At 26.2% G+C, this 12,408-nt stretch overlaps 2 protein-coding genes across 2 annotated transcripts; both read left to right on the top strand.

The window, feature by feature from the left end:
- Positions 1–383: 383 nt before the first annotated feature.
- On the top strand, positions 384–7,064 carry LOC147810033 (citron Rho-interacting kinase-like). The gene is made up of 5 exons (XM_087164853.1): positions 384–645; positions 2,234–2,399; positions 2,880–3,125; positions 5,309–5,414; positions 6,954–7,064. The coding sequence occupies exons 2-5, from the start codon at positions 2,305–2,307 to the stop codon at positions 6,984–6,986; spliced, it is 480 nt and encodes a 159-aa protein (XP_087020979.1). The 5' UTR covers positions 384–645; positions 2,234–2,304; the 3' UTR covers positions 6,987–7,064.
- A 48-nt stretch (positions 7,065–7,112) lies between these two features.
- On the top strand, positions 7,113–11,006 carry LOC147810032 (citron rho-interacting kinase-like). The gene is made up of 3 exons (XM_087162968.1): positions 7,113–7,257; positions 8,678–8,907; positions 10,830–11,006. The coding sequence occupies exons 1-3, from the start codon at positions 7,113–7,115 to the stop codon at positions 10,974–10,976; spliced, it is 522 nt and encodes a 173-aa protein (XP_087019094.1). The 3' UTR covers positions 10,977–11,006.
- Positions 11,007–12,408: the final 1,402 nt, after the last annotated feature.

The raw sequence follows: 12,408 nt of genomic DNA, 5'->3' as shown, positions 1-12,408 counted from the left end.
TTCACAGTGCATTTTAAATTTTAAGTGCAAAATTTCTTAATTTTAAGTGATAATTTTAAGATTTTTTGTAAAATTTTAAGTGCTTTAAGGTCATTTTTAACTTAGACATTTTCTTTTAAAATGCATTCTAAAAATTTAAATTTTAAAGGCACACTTTATTTTGGATAATCTGTAATGGGTGAGATGGAAGACCATAATGGAGGTCCAATATTGCAAGGAGGATTAATGAGATTATATGATTGCACAGATTAAATTATAAGTGATGACTAGCATAAAACATGATTTTAAGTTTACAACATTCTTCTAGATATTATATAATTTCCCCCATTTTGAAATTTTGTGTTAAAATGTTTTGCTCCCAAATTCTTTTCCAGTAAGCAATTTATCAGAATCAACGGCTACAAAAGTTGATGCCCACTGCTACACCAAATTTACGAGCTATGCACACTGCAATCACTTACTCGCCGAGTTCTAAGTCTGACTCTAACTGTGATTCTAATGAAAATAGTGAAAGAATTGTCCATCCTCAAGGAATGAAGCATAAAATACCACATCGTTTCTGTGAGGTTGTGTGCATGAGAAATTCTAAATGTTGCATTTGCTTGGACTCTATGTATTTAGGAAGATCAATTGTTAAATGTCAAGGTAATTTTTTGTTTTATTCTTGTACTTTCTGAGGGACTTTTTTGTCTCGTTACTTTGCTGCTGAGCTTTAGTTTACTTAATTTGCTGTTAGTGCTGCTAAAGAAAAAATTTATCACTTCAAGGATAGAGATAAGACTCAAACCTAGCACATTAGCTTGCTTGAAACATCAAAAACTTCTGAAAAAAATTTGCTTATTTCTTCCAATAATTTTTTTTATGAAAAAAATCTGATGACCTTATGTCTTAAGATATCTTTTTTTTCCAGTCAATTTTTATTCTTATATAAAAAGACACATCTTGAACTTTTTTCTATGTTGTGCTTCATCATTGCGAAAAACGTGCTCATATCTTCCTCAAAGAATGTGTCGGTTAGACAAATTTCTGAACTATGTCTCTCCCTTATCTCTACCAGGAAAAAAAAAATATCAAAACCCAAAGTCTTTTAATTTTGTGGACATCTGTAGGCACTTTTGGCCTGCAATTGGTACACAACTTATGGTAATTTAAGTACCTGGAAGTAATTTCATGCAAAACTGTTTATGCAATTCCAGCTTATTCATCAGAAAAAGTTGGCGGTGTAAAATATCTTTTCTCTCATATCAATGTAACTTATTAAATCATCACTGACAACTGAAGGCCTCTCCTTGCTTCTTTAGTTTTTCGTCAAATGTTTTTTAACACACCTTCTGACCATACAATAATTTGACTTAACACTTTCAACATAAATCTCAGTAAATGGACAATGAATTTCATTATTCTTTGCATTCCTAGCATTAAAACAAATTAGATTGCTTGGTACAGTCAGCGAGTTCCACAACCATTATCAGCAAATCAATCCAAATTGTTTAAATGGAAAAAGCTATGGATAAGAAAAGCTTATGTATATGTTTTGTCACTATTTCTTGCAAAAAAGAACATCATAGAGCTTTATTTCCAGACATGCATCACACTTTTCAATTCATAATGAAAAACATAAGGTTTTAATTTTTTTCGTGACTGAAATTGTTCTATATTATATAATCATGGTTATAATTTTTGGTAAATGACAGCTATATGAAAAGAGCTTGAAAAATCTTAAAATTTTTAAATGCCATGCTGGGCATATTAGTCTTAAAAGAAACCTTTAGTCTTAAAACATCCTTTTTTGAATGTTCACTACGTATTTGAAAATATTAAGTAATAGCTATAAAAACAACAAAGCTCTTTCACATTTCAAATTTCTGAGTTTCACATTTCAGTAAAAAAGATTAAGCTTACTTTGTTTATTAAATATTTAATTACATAATTCAGTAACATTTATTAGGTCAATCTATTAGTATCTTATTAGGTCAATTTTTTTCTTTCTATTTTGGTGCCACTTATCTGTTCATTATTGTTAAAGTGAGAAGGGGCACTTAAATATTATTTCTAATTAAGGAGTTAAATATCTGGTGATGCATGTAAGATAAAAAATACATGCCCGATCAATTTCTTTCTTTCTTTTTTTTTTACCTGAAATGTAATTTATAGATTAGATAATATAATTTTTAAGTCTTATTCATTACACGATATTAGTTTTTTCCTAATTTATTATTTTTATTTTTTGTAGAATGTCTGTTAGAATGTCATCCAAAATGTGCTTCATCATCGCCAAAAACCTGAGGATTACCGACAGGTTTCATGCAGCATTTCAAAACTGCTGTAAGCAATTTTCCGTCAGTCGATAAAGTTGAAACAATTCCAAACATATCAGAAGGATGGATAAAAGTGCCAAAGTAAGTGTAAACTTAGTACTATTTACATTTGGTTTTATCACAATGCAGTAGCTCCAAACAAACAATTGTGAATTAATGAATAGTTAAAACTTGGACTATTATACTAAAAGTGAACTACTGTATTAATTTTGCATAGTAATTACAAGACAAATCTACTTTATTTCTGCCAGACCAACTGCCAAATGAATTCCTTAAGTTATTTACTTTAAATTTTTGTTTAAATTTTCATCAAATGTTATGGTTTAGTATACAAGGTCGTAATAAGTTAAACATTGTATATTTTCTGTTAGTTTACAAATTTATTTCTTTAACTGTTATTTTGGTTTTTCATAGTAAAAAGTAATAAAAAGAACTTCTGAATTGTTCTTGAACAATACCTAAGAACACCTGAATAAACATTCGAATTTAAACCAAAATTGGGCATAATTTATCATTTAATTACTTACATTCATTTAATACAATTATTTGTCTTTTTCTTAGAATTAACAAACATGGCTGGGATGGAAGATATATGCGCTTTGAAGATAGTGTTCTTTACATATTTGAAACTGCAGAGGAGAAGGACCCTGATGAAGCTTTACTGGAAATAGACTTTTTATCAGATAAATCATCAATCACAGTATCAAGTTCGGTTTCTGCTACTGAACTTCCTTATGCAGCCAATTCAGATTTACCATTTGTTCTGAAAGTTGAATCATTTCCCCACACTATATGCTTGCCTAAAAGGTAATTTTCAGGTGTTTTCACTTGTTGGAATTTTAAATTCTGAAAGTTTTATAAAAGTTAACATAAATAAAATCTTACTTTATCATTATTTGTTGAAATGTTTCTGAATAATTAGATTAAAAGCAATATATAATTCTCATCAGAATGTTTTCCATAGTATCTGAAATGCAACTTATCAACTGTAATTTGATCAAGGTCACAAAGCTCGAGGAGCATCATGTGAAACGTGACAGAAAGATAAATCTTAGCCTAGAAAGCATTGTTGAAATAGGAAGTAATTGTGTTCCCTAGCATACGTAAAGAATAGCTGTCTGGCTGATTAACGAAGGGGTCGGAGGTTAAAAAATTATGCATTCAATATAGTAATTAAATATAGATTATTAAATATAGTCATTAAAATTTTTAAAAATGAAATTAAGAAAAATTAATAGTTATGAAATAAAAATTTAGACATTGTGTATATATATATATATATATATATTTGCTAAGCTTTGAAGATATTGTTATATAGTTGAACATTTAATTTGTTTGCTTTCAATCCACTTTTTCAATTTATGATAATTTTCCAATTATTAGATTCTTATTAAATTGCACATAAACTTACTTTTACTATAGCAATTATTTATAGAAATTCAAAAGCAGTTTTATTGTTTTTATTATGAATATAATTTTTTTAGATCAATTTACTTAATTACACATATTTATGCATTTTCATTTTTAACGACAATATTTTAAAAATTCTTGAGAAAAATTAGCAAATACTCGTATGAAGAGGACATGTGGAAAAATTACAGCAATAATGGATGTTTCAAAAACGAAGAAATGGATGCTTCAAAATATTTTTATATGAATTATGGAAAGACATATACAAGATTTGGCATCTATTTCGAGTCGTTTACTTTCAAATAATTAAAAATTAGTTAAACAATTTAGATTATTTACAAGAACCTTATAACAAATAATTTTATTAATTATTATACTTTTTAATTTTCAAACTTAAAAATTTTTTCCGATGCAATGAACTGAAATTCACATCACCAGATAAGATAATTTATTTGAAAAAAAAATTGAACTTTTTGATTTTTTAAAATGATATAGAAATATTGTACTTAAAATATTATTGTTAAAATAGTTCTTCAGCATTTTTTTAATTTTTATGCACAAGTTTACAAACTCTTTTATGGTACAGCGCTTGAAGGAATATAATTTACAAATGAAAACTTCATTGAAATGAATTTAATGCTGGCTAGAGCAAAAAGTATTTTTTATACCTTGAGGAGGAATTATAGTTTCTGGGGATAATATTTTTAATGGTTTCAGAGCCTTGTTAAATAATAAGAAAAGTTTCTCTTATTTCATATTGTAAATTGATATAAAATAAGACACACATTTAGGTTGAATAATATTTAGTACTATCACCAAATTAATTTCTCCTTAATGACTGATGTTAATTTTAAATGTTGGTTTCTAAGAAATTTAAAATTTATTTTTCAATCATTTAAGTTATTGAATTATATTAGTTTTCGTTTTGCAACGAAAAAAAAAGGATTTTATTTGTGCGAGAATATTATTATGAATTTAAATGCTTAATTTAGATTTTGTATAACTGGATTACATGGAATTACATACTTATGTTTTAATATAAATAATAAAATTTAAAAAAAAAAATAAAAACCGAAAATAAATGCAAGCATTTATTAACATTTTATAAATCTCGTTACGTTAGCGATATTCTTGCTTCAAATTATGTCTTTCTTCCCTTTGAACTCCTATTTTGGGGATATTTCCACAGGTGAATAAAGAGTTGATCAGTCATTCTGTCATTCCAGAGTAAAACTGGTGGTAGGAAATTTTTGCTACTTGTTTTCCTACTTCGGGTGTTTGCGGTATTCTGGGCATGTTGTGGTTTGGAGGGCTCGGTATTTAAAAAGTTTAAGTTATTTCGATTAGTCAAGTAACATGCTTCTAATAATGCTACGTCTATTAAACTTCATTGTTAAATTCTATACAAATTTTATGTGCTGCTCAATTTTTTTGTTAAAATTATTTTTTGCATTCAATTTAACATGTATTGCTTTAGCGTTTCCAATGATGGTAATTTAATCTAATGTATTATCTCTTTCTTTCTCGCTTTTTTTAAAAATCATTTCCTTGTTCTTATTTTTATTGCTTGTTCATTTTAGGATCTTGTATATCATGACATCTAACTTCAATGAAAAGCAAATGTGGGTATCTGTTTTGGAAAAAGCAGCTGAAATAAGCCTTTCAAAAGTAGGCAGTAGTCTTAAAGTAAGTTAAGTAAAAAGTACATAACTTTATCCTTTCACCTAAGCTGTTTAACCTATATATAAAGTATGTTGCAGTTTTAAAATTGGAATCACTATTTCAAGCCTGTTTTAAAATCTTTTGTAGAATCCAGTATTTAAATCTTCACTGATCCTGATAGTGTATAGAAATCAGTATATATATGTATGTAAACAGATGAACCTCGCTAACTCGAACCTCGATTTCACGAATTTTTTGATATCTCGAAGAGAAAAAAAATTCCCTTCAAATTTCCTATACACTCAATTCTAAAAAGAACTTGGTTTCAGGAATTTTTTTTTCTAATCCCTCGATAACTTGAATTTTTTTTCCATAAATAGTGTAGATCTTTTTCTAAAATTAAAAAAATATTCCAAAAAAAAAAATAATTTAAGAATGGCTGACAAGGCATGAAATGATGTGTCTTCCTCTACGATAATGAATGGCTTCAAGAAGTCTGGACTCATTAAAGATCACAAAAATAGTCAAACAATCAATATCGTTAATTCTAATGAAAACTACACCGAAAATGATAGGAACAGATTGACCCGACTCATGAAGCTTGATGACATGGAATTTCCTGACTTTGTAAACGTAGATAATGCTGTAACAGTGTGTGATCAGTGGGAAGACAATGATATCATCGCACAAAGAAAAGCTTCTTGTGAGCTATATCAGAAGAAGAGGATGAGGAAATCTAAGATTTACCGCTCAATGTTAGTAACAAACAAGCACTTTCTGCAGTAGATACTGTGAGGAGATTTATTGGGAGGCAGCCGAATATTATGGTCCACTTAGAAAATGTTATAGACAAACTTTCTTACACATCTCTAAAACAAACAACAATTGAATTTTTTTTTAAAATGAAAGTGTAAAAAGTGTTTTTAAAATAAATATGGAATATTAAATAAGGTATGTAAAGAGCATTTTTCTTTATTCTACCATCGATAGCATGCGATTTTCGATATCTCGAATTTTTTTTCCTCTCCCTTCAAGCTCGAGATATAGAGGTTTGACTGCGTATATATATATATATATATATATATATATATATATATATATATATATATATATATATATATATATATATATATATATATATATATATATATATATATATATATAATGTTTCATGGTTTTATTAAGACTATTATATTTTGTTATTTTGTTTGTATTTGCTGTATTCAATGAAGCTTAATTATCTAATTAATAGATTGTTGTATTACTTATTTTATCTACATTTAGTGAAATGTCCTTGTGCGATTCTTCTGTATGTTGAGTAACTCATGATATGTGGTATTTTCACTGCTTCTGTAAAAAATTAGTTAAATTTTTAATATGTTACCATTTCCTAAAACTGTATACCTAGTTCTTTTTGTAAATGCTATACTTATTTAATTATTTGATTTACTCACCTATTTAATTTATTTATTAATATTCATTTATTTACTTTTATTGTTTTTCATTTAGTTAGTAAATATTTAAGCTTAACATTAAACAAATTCTATCTTTTTATTTTTTAAGAGATTGGATACAAAAACAATTATAAGTCTCTAAGACAGTAAAGCTATTGATCCTTTATGTGCAAGTATATTTGATGAACAAGTAAGTATAAGACTTGTTGTTAATTTGAACCATTTTTAATTTCTTTTGCAATAATTATAAGTATGTTTTTATTAGGTTATGCTCTTGGATGCGATAGAAGGATTATATGCTCTTACAGATATGCAAGATGAGTCTCCTTCATCCATTAAAAAAATTGATGGAATAATGCGTGTTTTTCAAATTATGAGTCTAAAAATTATTAATGTTGCACTCCTTATAAATGGTAAATATAATTTTTTAATCAAATTATGCAGCACAGTTAAAATGAATTTTTGTAAATGAAAATTTATAAATATTAACGTTAGAAAGGGAAAAGAGGATGAGAATTGGAAATGCTGTTATTCTGTTAGAATAATTATTTTCGTAAAATACTAGCTCTCTAATGTAAGCTGAGATCAAATGGTAAAAGTCTTTCGATAACTTCGCAAGTTAGTTTTGTCACACCCAGTGTGCATGGTGCTTCCAGTCTTCACTTTCCTTGACTTAGCCAAGGATTGTATGTGCTAAAATTTAGATGTTTGATAAAATTGCTCTTCCTATTATTTCTCTGTGGTTCAGAATTTACTCTAATATACTATTCCTTTGTATTTAAAGGTAGGAAGTTTGAAATGAAGACTGGGTGACCCATCTGCTCTGCTATGTAACAACATATGCCAGTGTTGTCTTTGGATCTCTAAGAATAAATTCCAAACCATTTCAAGTAGCTATTGTAGCTGTGAGTCAAAAATAGTTTATTTTAGTATAAAAAGAGAAAATAGTTAATGTAAAATAATATTTTGTTTAAATACTTTTATTTTAATTTATGTTTAGGAAGCAGTCTTAACCAAGTCTTTTAGGTCAAAAAAAAAATAGCATTAGAAAAATTGTCTTTTTTATAATTTATAATTTTTTACTCTTACATAACACTTTTATATTTACTTTCATGTACAATTTTTACTTTTATATAATTTAATTAATAATTATTTCTTCCTCCTAGTTTTTGAACTCTATTTAATTTTTTTTAAATAATACTACAGTCTTATTCTTGGATCAAGAAATCAAAGTATTTAAATATTTTATCTTTAAAAGAAAGTCATTCTGATTAATTCTGCTATTTTTGAAAAGAAACACAATGGATAAGTATCACAAGTGAAATATGAAAAACTGGCAACTTACTATACATACTACCATGCTAAGTTTGTATATCCTTAGACATATAATATAAAACATTTAACAAACAAATATATTGCTGAATTTGATTTGTGTCTTCTTCACATCATTTCACGAGGTTCTTCTTTTTTTTAAATTTTTTTATTTTAATTTTTATTTTTTACTCTTTAATAGTGGGGATAAAAAGTGGCCTATGGAGTTGCATTTTTATTCTTAGATAAATGCCCCCCTAAGAAGTTTCGCTTGAAATAACCACATATGAAAATGTTCTTGCTATACTATGCGTAATATGTCCAATAATATATGGGATGTTAAATCTGACTGAAAAAGATAGTCAGACTCCTCTTCCTAAGAAATTATTGATATGAAATTATTTGGGATTCTTTGTTTGCATAATTTTTTATTTTAAATATTTCATAGTGTCAATATTTTATAAAACTGTTCGTATAACTTCCTGAAATTTTCTGAAAAATGTAAATTAATATATTCAATAGGTGAGGATTGGGAATTGAGTTCAGTTGATCTAGATTGCCTGAAATCACTGGTATTTGTTTCCTCCTATCAGCCCACCACTTTAAAGTCTGTGGCAAATATAAAGAACTGCCATTTGTTTGCTGTTCAAGAAAATGCTGTAACAAATGGACCCTTCATTTGTTGTACTACATCTCAAACTGTAATTATTTGTCAGTATGATGTGGTGATGAAATTATTTTGCAGTAAAAAGGTAAATAATTATTTTATTTCAAACACAGTAAAATCTCTCTATTGCAGTATATTCTTCTTAGATGGTTTTTAACCTTTCACAAACAATGTACTACTAGCTAAAAGGAGTTTTGGTAAATAAGACACATAATTTTTTTACCGCTGAAGAACAAACAAACAAACATTTTAATATGACTTTGAAACGTTAGAATTATTACTTTAATATCAGTATTATAAAATTGTGTTGAGGAATACCTTCTTACAAGTTTTGTTTTTTAAAATACAGTCGAACCTCTATTTAACAAAGTCACTAAATCATGATAAATAGTTCCTTATATGGAAAATTCGTTAAATAGAAAATCACCATTTGAAATACTTGAACAACATAACACAAATTTTAAATTCATAAACACTTGGCATAATTAAATTAGAAATTGATACATCTTTATCTTGTAAATTATTATCTACTATTGAATTGTTTAAAATAATTTTAACATTTCATCATATGAAGGATTAGTGATTTCTTCATCATGTCTGTCTTCATCTTCTTCGTCTTCCTCACAATTTATTGCTGTTTTGTTTTTATTTTTCACACTGTCCAAAACATCCAATTCAGTTAATGTTTCTGTGGTTCTCTAAAAGTTAGGTGGCAGATGCAGCACTTTTATTACTTAGTTGCTGCAATGTAAGTTTTTTACAGAAGCATTTTAATATTCACCCAAACATTCTGCAGAGATATGTGGCAGTTTGTCTGCAAAGGAACTATGAAGTGATAAATTTGTGTGCAAAAAAACTCTGCAGAAATTCTTGTACGAGAATTGCTTAAAAATTGAGAAGTAATAAAATACTCTGCATTATACTTTAATGGAATGACATGCATATTTTAGCTGTGTGGTGTAGCCTTTTTTTATGTTTTAACTATGCAACTTGAAGCAACTACTCCCTTTCTTTTCAACTGTTCATGACATACAGATTATTCTATCTTTTTTAAGTATAATTTCATGCTTTAAAATAAATTTAAACATACATTACATTTCTTGTTTTTAAATTTAATTTACCTTAAATTATCAATTAAATTTGTGAATTTAAATTTTGCCGTACATTCTGGATAAGTCCTATTTTTATAATAGTCTCTACTTGATTACATTTGGATTGTAGACAAATTTTGATTTATGCAAATGGTGCTGTAGATAGACTCAGTAAATTAGTCGAATATATATATATATAATATACATATAAATTAGTTTTTAGAAAATAGGTTTTTTATGAAGAATTTAAAGAAATGTTTTATCTTCAGACTAAGTAATTCTTAAACAAGCATTTTATATTATTGTAATTTTTATTTTACTATCACCTATTATTCTGTGTACCTATTATTTTGCTAGATTTTCTCTTAGAAAAATAATTATTTTCAAAAATTGTTGACATATTCTTAAATATAGCCATTGTAAAACCATTTTGTTTCTCGATCGCCTTTTCATTGGTTATATTTCAATGGCTACAAAATTCCACATGCTTTTTAAAAAAAAAAATTTTTTTGAAACTATATTACGATGCGTGAATTTCGAATTTGACTGATCATTTTTAACTATATATATATATATATATATATATATATATATATATATATATATATATATATATATATATATATATATATATATATATATATATATATATATATATATATATATATATATATATATATATATATATATATATATATATATATATATATATATATATATATATATATATATATATATTTATTTATTTATTTCCTAGATCAATTATTGATAAAATTGAAAATAGTGCTGGAGCATAACGTTTATTTAAAAATTATCATATTTGCTACCAACTTGACTAAATAAATCATGGTATATGACAATTAGGTCATTAACAAAATTTTAGTCATATTTTTGATGAATTTTTGTTCTTATTTAGGCAACTATTTTCATAGTTTTTGGCTACTTCATACTTCAGACTGCTAAAAGCAACTATTTTGTTCATTTTTTCTGTGGAAATCCTGGTATGGCAAGAGCTTTGGAACGAAGGATCATAAACTTATCAACCTGTGTGCATACAAGATGATTCAACCAAGCAAGCTACCATGTCAGACGACAATTCTGTCTTCACTGTTTCATCTGGTAAGTAAAATTTTTGCTAATAATAAGTGTAATACTTTTAACTTATTGTATTGATCTATATATAATTAAAGCATTTTAATTTTAGTGGAAAACATTTATAAATAAGAATTTTTCAAAGTACTTTTTTTTTCAAGAAATAAAAATATTTTTTCTTCATTAAGAAGGATATATATTGTCCTAAATTCTTATGAATCAAGAAATTGTGCAAAGTTATTTTAATTGACAATCACATTTCTTTTATTTATGTTTCTCAATGGTCCAAAGAAATCAGTTATCAGTTTTATTGCTAATTCAATGGGATATATATTTCTTTAATATTTTACAAAATTAGATACATTTAAGATACAATTTAGTTTTTCTTACATTGCAAATAGTTAATTCATTATTAACTTTGAAGAAAAATTCAATTAACTGTACTATAAATTATTGAAATCTCAATTTTTTAGTTTTCTTTATTTGAGAGTGGTTATGGTTTAATAGCCCTTAAATTCTTATTATAATTCCCAATATTAGTGACTTCGAAAGTAACACCTAAAGGTGGAGAGATTTGCCTGAAATATATTTTTAATATGCAAAAGTTTATTTAGGTATCAAGTAATTTTTTTAAAGAATTGATCATACAAATCTGTTTCGTAATGTGAATAATACACAATTCTTTATTTAATCCATATTCAGTTGTGAATTGTTGATACCTTTCTGAATAATAAATGTCCAATGTGTTAAATTAGCTGTAATTTTTTTTTAATTTCTACATCTCTAATACTAATACATTAATAGAAAAATAGCTTAATATAAGTATGATTTTCAAAGGGGTGTAAATTATATACTAGCATTAATGTTTTAATATTTCTGTATACTAAGTTTGAACAAGATCATGAAGTTTGTACCCCAACAGAACAAAACTGCTCTTAGGGGGGGGGGACTTTTTTTCTCATTTAAAATTGTATGTTTAAATTAATGAGTAACTCTAAGCAAGGACTTATATGTTTTACTATGTAAATAACATTAATAATTTTTTATATTTAGTATTGTCATATAATAACTAAATGCTGAACTTAAGTGTGATTAGGACATAAAAAAGTGAAATTGCTTACAACAAAAGCATTGAAATAAATGATAATTAATTGAAATTAATTTTATTTGAATAATATCTTTCTCTCCTAATTGGTATGGAATAAAATATAAGTATAGAATAATGCTTAATAAAGCTTATCTTCCTTAATTTTTTGTTTTATGACTAAATTTAAATGTGGAATTTATAGTTTTAGTTTCATCTTTTATATTAAATTTACAAATTCAATATAAATGAACAAAACCTGTTTAAAAACTTAGTTTCTATGAATTTTTATAAATTTTAATTTTATTCTCTGTGATAA

Source organism: Parasteatoda tepidariorum, chromosome 5, assembly GCF_982258835.1.
Source record: "Parasteatoda tepidariorum strain Cologne lab strain chromosome 5, Ptep-v5.0, whole genome shotgun sequence".
Taxonomy (NCBI): domain Eukaryota; kingdom Metazoa; phylum Arthropoda; class Arachnida; order Araneae; family Theridiidae; genus Parasteatoda; species Parasteatoda tepidariorum.
This window is presented reverse-complemented; position numbering and strand designations above follow the sequence as displayed.

Bases quoted from the DNA above. Each gene is read 5' to 3' on its own strand.
- LOC147810033 (XM_087164853.1), top strand. From the start codon at position 2,305: ATGCAGCATTTCAAAACTGCTGTAAGCAATTTTCCGTCAGTCGATAAA. The intron at 3,126-5,308 runs GTAATTTTCAGG...TGTTCATTTTAG, and splicing joins ACTATATGCTTGCCTAAAAG to GATCTTGTATATCATGACAT. The intron at 5,415-6,953 runs GTAAGTTAAGTA...TTATTTTTTAAG, and splicing joins AAGTAGGCAGTAGTCTTAAA to AGATTGGATACAAAAACAAT.
- LOC147810032 (XM_087162968.1), top strand. From the start codon at position 7,113: ATGCTCTTGGATGCGATAGAAGGATTATATGCTCTTACAGATATGCAA. The intron at 7,258-8,677 runs GTAAATATAATT...TATATTCAATAG, and splicing joins TGTTGCACTCCTTATAAATG to GTGAGGATTGGGAATTGAGT. The intron at 8,908-10,829 runs GTAAATAATTAT...GTTCTTATTTAG, and splicing joins AATTATTTTGCAGTAAAAAG to GCAACTATTTTCATAGTTTT.